At 53.0% G+C, this 7,109-nt stretch overlaps 1 protein-coding gene across 1 annotated transcript in view; it reads left to right on the forward strand.

The window, feature by feature from the left end:
- Positions 1 to 7,109, forward strand: part of SLCO3A1 (solute carrier organic anion transporter family member 3A1) — a 244,468-nt gene that overhangs the window by 174,614 nt on the left and 62,745 nt on the right. Inside the window, exon 3 of the mRNA XM_023529008.1 lies at positions 1,673 to 1,771. Coding sequence (XP_023384776.1) covers positions 1,673 to 1,771 — 99 coding nt within the window. The remainder of the gene's footprint in view (positions 1 to 1,672; positions 1,772 to 7,109) is intronic.

A 7,109-nucleotide genomic window follows, 5' to 3' on the forward strand; every position in this document is an offset into this window, starting at 1 on the left:
ATAATACCCCCGACTTTCTCAGCTTTCTCCGTTTGGCTCCCCATCTAAGTTGGGGCGAACCAGGGCTAGGGTGCTAGTAGAACAGAGACGGTTCCCCAGATTGCTGTCAACACGATAAAGATGAGTTCGGGCGTCTGCGTCTGCCTATGGGGCGACTGTTTCGAGACACTTGGGCTTGTCGGTTGCTCCAAGTCAGAGGAAGATGCTGCCGAGCGTGGATCCCGGCCCAGTCCCGTGACGGAAGCCTTTCTCTTTCATGCCGTCCTTCATCAAACGCCATTCCTCGTAAGCGCCCCTCCAGTGATTTGTTCGGGGTTCTGGCTTCCTGTCTGTACACGGCGCAGATAGGGGTTGCTCTGCTGAGTCTTAGAAGCCAGTTGAGCTCCCTCCCGCCTGTGGTTCCTTAAGCCGTGATGGTTCCCCTGCACCCCCATGCAAGTCAACGAGCTCCAGGACGGCCGGGCGCGTTGACCGACCAGCCCTACGCCGAATCCCGCTTCCTGAGAACACGGCTTGGCGCAGAGTTGGAGCTCAGTAAATACCGACTGGGTCGATGCACATCTGCGTGGTTTCGTGGTGACAGCACTGAGTTCGTCCGCCGCTGGCCCTCCACGGAGCTCAGATTCCCTCCGGCGGGGGTCATTCCCTGCCTGGTCCTCCATGAGCCCGTGCGGACTTATTAGCACCCACCCTCCGTGCTGGCTGCTTGGGTTGCGCTGACATGTGTATCGATTGTCCCCATAGGTGGCCAGCTTCTTGAGGGAACGGCCACTTCTTTACTCTTGTATTTATCTCCAGGATCTGGAGAACTGTCAGTGCTGGGGTAATAGCTACCAAATTGAAATTCAGTTAGAGACCGTGGGTTTTAATTTGAGCTCAGTATTTTCTCTGAAGCGATCCAAAAGGTTTGTGAAAAGTTCCAAGTACTGTATCCTCCTGCTCCCTAAGCGCGTGCTCAGCCAGAGCCGTCTTTGCAAGTCCTACAGGAAAGCTCAAGTCCGAACAACTCTTAACAATAACAAAGGATAGCAACTCCAAAATACAGGGGTGGGGAGCCTGCGAAGCCGAGATGAATAAATGCCTAATTAAATGTTCTCAAGCATACCATCATATCAGCCTTGTTACTTGCCACATTTAATGCCCATAAACATTTTATTACGTTCGTAAATAATTTGTGTCTCCAATTTTTCTCACTTTACAAGAGTTCCTGAGTTTGCACAATGAGAGCTGAGAATTCGTAGCCAACCGTACATTAAACGAATTACATAATGACAAATAGATGGAAAAGCAAAATGAAATCAGTTTTTTTTTTTCAAAGATGTTTATGGCAGAAAAATGTTTTAATGATAAGTGTGTCTGTATTTCAGTGTTTGGTATGATGTGCGATGGAGTCCTCTAAAAATAAGTGTAATCGGGCCCCGCACATGTTTTAAATCAACCTATAAAAATATTATAGAATTCTTGCATAACATAGAGCGCTTCGATAGACTTTCTTGAAATTAAGAATGAAGCTTTTCCTCCTCTAGGATTTTTACACTAATTCCTGTAACGTCATTTGTATAACCAGACATCTCACCTGAGTGATCTAAAATAATCTCCTTGATCTCTGACTAGTTCGCTCATCGACTGGCCTCTGCTTTGCACCTGACCTTTTGTCTCCTCTTTTTTTCAGGAATCCTGTTCACGATGCTGGTGTTCGGACCAGCCTGTGGATTTATCCTGGGCTCTTTCTGTACCAAAATCTATGTGGATGCTGTCTTCATTGACACAAGTAAGGACCATATCTCAATTTCTAACTGCCGTCCGCAACCATTCCCTCCCCGCCTCCCTTGTAAAGAACCCAACTTACGAGTTCTAAGATATTCCTACAAAGTGGCAGCCTTCATGTGTCCACCTCTGAAGCCAGTGGCCCGCCTGAGATTAGATAGAAAGCTCATACGCCTGGTGGGTTCGGAGGGCCTGGGCTCAAGTCTGCGACCTCCCAGCATCAGCCTAGAGGCTGAAGAAACCCCTGTCATTGATTTGACTTCTCAAATCCGTTTTCCCCATCAGTAAACTGAGGGTGATGAGAATTAGATCTGCTTCGTAGGCGTACCGTAAGAATCGAATGAGGGGATAGGGCGGAAGTGCCCGCCGTACACGCACATTCATCGAATGCTGGTCCATCAGCCTCGATGAGGACCCTGCTTTCTACACCCAAAGTCGGAGCACGTGTTCAGGAAGTGCAAGGGCACAAATGGGGTCGACGAGACAGGATGTTTGATAGTCCTTCCTGTGCGACACTCTGGTGGTGGCCCTTGTGAGGAAATGTACCACGACTCCAGCCGTTTCGATCAGCGCTTCTTATGTCCTTAGCAGGGAGGGCCGGTGTGTTTCTCGTTTGCTCCGGACCCTCCACTTCCTTAGCACACTTTGACCAAACAGTGCGCGAGGCGGGATGGGCTGGGTTACAGAGTTGATTCCTCGGTCACACTGCATGTCCAGTGCAGGTTGGTGGTGCTGGGGAGACTGAGAAGTGGCTCATCGTGGTCACTTGAGATCACTGAAGCTTCATCTGACCCCAGCCTGCCCAGTTGCCAAAGCAGAAGACCAGACTGTGGCAGGGTGTATACAGGCTGTTGAAGCCTCTGTTCAGAAATGACACACATTGTTTCTACTTACATTTCAGTGGCCAAAGCTACTCATATGGTGTATTGGTCGTCTATTGCTGTGTAACAAATTACCCCAAACTTAGTGACTTAGAGCAACAGTTACTATCTCACAGTTGATTTCTGCGGATCTGGAATCCAGAAGCGGCCGAGCTGGGTGCTTCTGGCTCAGGGTCTCTCACAGAGGCTGCGATCGAGGTGTCGACCTGGCCTGCAGGCATCTCAGAGCTCACCTGGGCTGTGCCATCGTGGCTCCCCAAAAGGGGGCGAGAGAGAGCCCTCGAGACAAAAGCCCTGGTCTTTTTAGAACCCAGCCTCAGAAGTGACAGCTCATTGCTTCTGCTGCATCCTGTGTATTTAGAAGCAAGCTGCTCATTCCAGTCCATACTGAGAAGGGATCGTGACATAAGGAGGAGAATGCCGAGGCCTGGGCATCGTCGTAGACTCTTAGATACTGCCTGCCACAGATGGTCACAACGCGACCGAAAAGTGTCCCAAAGGACACTATCTTCCTGTGCAGTTAATTGAGTAGAGAAGGCGCATTTCCTTTCTCTCTGAAAACAGCGAGCAGGAAGCCGGTCCAGCTTCCGATGCCGATGTGTCCCCGGGATCAGTGAGGACTCCCCGTCACAGTGTTCTCCACACGTCATCTCGTGACCACGCTGCGTTCACTGATTCACCCCGAAGAAATAATGCGGCTTTAAATCCAGTCAAGTCACCTCGTGATCTACTCCATTAATCCCACTGATATATTTACTTGTAGCTAGAATCAAACGCAGCCTTATTTATTGATTCTTTTAAAGGGCTGGATCCTTTGAGGGGGGTGGGGGGATTGAACTCTGCTGCTTTGTGGTGGTCACTTGGCCCTTCAAACCCTCTTCCAAGCGGGATGAGGGTCAGAGAAACAACAGATGAAGCGAGGCTGCTGCCATCTTGCTTATGCGGACAAAGAAGCCGGCTTCCGTCACTTCCCCAAAGGCAGCACGAGGCAAGGATGGCAGACGGGGTTGGGGGAAGGGTCACGCTCCCGGTGCAGTGAAGAAGGCCACCTGGAGGGAGAAGACACGTGGCCGGGCAGCGTATTTTGCATTCAGGAGCCCAGCGGTGGCCCCCAGAGTCAAGGCCTGTAGATGAGCAGAATCGTTTCAGCAAAGAAAACCGCAGACATCATTCTCTCCCACCTCCTGCATTTCGCAGATGAGGAAACTGAGGCCTAGAGAGGTATAGAGACGTCCCCCGGCCAAGGGCTCTATCTGTGTAGACCCAGGTGTCCTGAGCAAGCGTGCAAATATTCATTCCCACGTCAAACGTCCCCTCAACAGGCTCCCTCCTGGGAACGAAGTAGCGTCTTTTCTCAGTGCCTGGCTGGCCGACGGGTAGACTGGTGACTGGAGGTGGTGGCTTAGCTGTTCCGCTCACAGTGCCCTCAGCATGCCGTGCCTTTGCTCAGGCTCTTCTCTCGGCCAGGCGTGCTGTCCCCACCCCGTTGGGTCCAACATCCGTCCCCATCCCTCAAGGCCCAATGTGAAGCCACCTCACCCGTGGGCCTGGGCTCATTCGCAGTTCGAGTCGGGCAGAGGGGTGCATTTCCGTTCTGTCTGGGCAGGCTTCTCTCGGGTGTTCTGAGACCGTGTCTCTCGAAACAGGAAGGATGCCTTGAGACTCAGTCTTTTGTCTTGTGTCGGAAGGCACTGCTCTGCACCAGTAGAGGGCAGGAGAATGTCACTTCTTCCGCGAGGGAGCCAGCCACAGGATTCTGTAGTTCCCAGCAGTTTTTATTTTTCTCAGCCTTGTGACTGAAACTCGTTCTGTCTGCGAGTGGTTTGGGGCTGTATTTCGAGCATGGGGTTCTCGGTTGTTTTAGGGGTGGCCCTCCCCTAGCTCTTCCACGCCAGATAAGGCAGAGCCCCCCTTCTTTTAGACCGTCCAAACTCTGGGAGCGTGTCCTTAAGCACGAATATGCAGAGGCCATGCACACAGCCACTTGGTTCTAGAACCCCAGCGGAGAGCTGGGGGGGTGGGGGAAGCAGTGGCCTGGAACTAGGGGGAGGCAGGCCAGGCAGGGCCATGGGGGATCCCCATTATGAGGCAGACGGAAGGGAGAATGTGCCTCCCCTCGTTCGGCCTGGCAGTGGCTGAGGAGAAGCAGGGTTGGAAGGGGGAGGCCAGTGAGGAAGTCTGGGTGAAGTCTGTGAGTAGGTGAAATGGGGTGCAGAGGAGGGTGTGGGTGGTAGGAAAAGCCCACTGTGGGATGGAGAGACCCCTGTGGCCTCTCCCCAGGGAAGGTGGCCCTGCTCAGCTCGCTTAGACAGAGGGATCCGGCCGCTGCCGGTTTTGATCTGTGCTTGTTCCCAGTGTGGCTTCCTGCACCCCTCTTTTTAAGGAGATTAGAGGCCGCCTCCCACAGCCCGAGGAAGGAATAGTGGTGCCTCCAGAATTTCTTTTTTAGACTAGCATCGTAAAACGGAGACCAGTCGCAAACAGGACCTAAGAAAAAGAAGGACTTGGTAGCAGAGGGCACCCCAAAGCATTGGACTGACCAGGCTTCACATGGCGGGCTTCTCAGAAGAAGAGGTTTGATGAGAACGGCACCCCGCATGGACCACTTACGAGAGCTGCTCACGGAGCGCCTCGTTTGAACCTCAGACTTTCCCGTCAGCAGACGAGGCATCCTCCTGCCGTGAGGAGCTCCGAGTCTTGGCGCTGGGAGCAAGCCTTCTGTGGCACCCCAACTGCTCCCCTTACAGGCTGCGTGGGCCTGGGGACGCTTGTGTCGTGGCTCTGTGCATGGACAACATGCGTTCATCAAGCCATACCCTTGGCACAGCACCTGGCATGTTGTCAGTGCACGGGAGAGTTACACGTGCTGAGTTACCTGAGATGTCGGCTCACCCACGGCTACGGGGATGCAAAGCCCAGGCCTGCCCGTCCGGCCCCAAACCAAACCGAGCAGCTCGCTCTCCTGAAGCCACCCCGGAAATGGAGCCAGAAGGCTGCCCCTTCCTCGGGCGGGGGCCTTTTGAAGACCGTACAGACTCATGCTGAGGTGTGTGACCACCACACGGTGTTTGCAGCTGGCAGATGATATGTCCGTCTGTTTGCTTCCTGAATAAGGTCAACAGGCTGCAAGGCCCCGCTCTGCCACTCCAGGGCTGGCTGCTGTCACCAGATTCTTTCTTTTCAGACTGCTTAGCCCAGCGGCTGGTGTCCCAAGGGCTCCACGCTGCCCTCCACCCTCAGCCCCTTCCTGTCTCCACTTTCTAATTAGCTCTGTAACTTAACGATACTTTTGGAATTCTTGGGTCCCAGAGCAAAAGTTTCATCAAAATAGGTTAGAGAAATAGGCAAATGGCCTACCCAGCGAGGCATAGCATCGCTTACGCATCAGGATGGCCCGAGAGCGAGGAGTTAACGTCCTCATTTTGCTTCGATCTGTCCTCCTTGCAGTCCAGAGTATCCTCATGGGTCAGTCGGTTGGTTGGTTTCAAGCTGGTTCAACCCTATTTCCGGCGACTTTTCTTTCGAACCCGTAATGGTAATGGTCCTCGGAAACGAGAGGACAGCTCCATCCCAAACGTTTACGTGACCTTCAGCAGAGAGAGCAGTCGGCTGCCCAAAGCTTGCCGAACTTACCCAGCAGAGCCACAAAAACACAATCCGAATGTCAGATTCCGAGACGTGGTGCGGGACGTGGAAGGGTTAGAAAAATGGAACTTGCAAAACGGGAATCCTTCTAAGCCTGTCGACCCCTGTGCAAGGCAGGCCCAGGCCATGCCCCACGGCAGGCAGCCGCGTCTGCCGCGGTGACCCAGGGTGGGATTTTCCTTGCTCCACGTCTGCTTCCGCTCAGCCATCTCTCCTCAGTGCCTGGAACGACCGAGGTGGACAGATGGCCGGAGGGAGCTCCGCCAGTCCACTCACAGAGGGCCCTGAGGGTGCCGCGCCTGGGGTCCTGCCCCAACCCCGTCCTTTTCAGCTCTGTTCTGGGCGTCTGACTGACAGCAGCCTTCACCAAAAGGCTGGAACTGCAGCCATGTTTTTAAGATCAAGATCCCAACCAGAAGCAAGCAGATTGAAAGAGAAGTAAAGAGGTTTTCACGCCCCGTTCCACGCCCAACCAGAAGCAAGCAGATTGAAAGAGAAGTAAAGAGGTTTTCACGCCCCTTTACCTAAAACAATAACTTGTGCTATTCCAAGCCTGCCTAGGGCCACTGTTAACTAAAGAGCATGGATTTTTATTCCCTAAGCCTTTTGTATCAGTCAGGGTAGGCTGGGTTCCGCTGCGGTAACAAACACTCCCCCAAAGCTGAGTGACTTAGATATACTAAAGGTTTATTTCTCGCTCGTGCTATTTACCCGAAGCAGGTCAGATCGGCAAGGACATTTTGTTCATCGTAGCTTCTCACGCACCAGCTTAGGAGGATTTCACATCTTTCCACGGTCCGTCCGTGGAACACAGCA

This window comes from Pteropus vampyrus, unplaced genomic scaffold (assembly GCF_000151845.1).
Source record: "Pteropus vampyrus isolate Shadow unplaced genomic scaffold, Pvam_2.0 Scaffold34, whole genome shotgun sequence".
Lineage (NCBI taxonomy): Eukaryota > Metazoa > Chordata > Mammalia > Chiroptera > Pteropodidae > Pteropus > Pteropus vampyrus.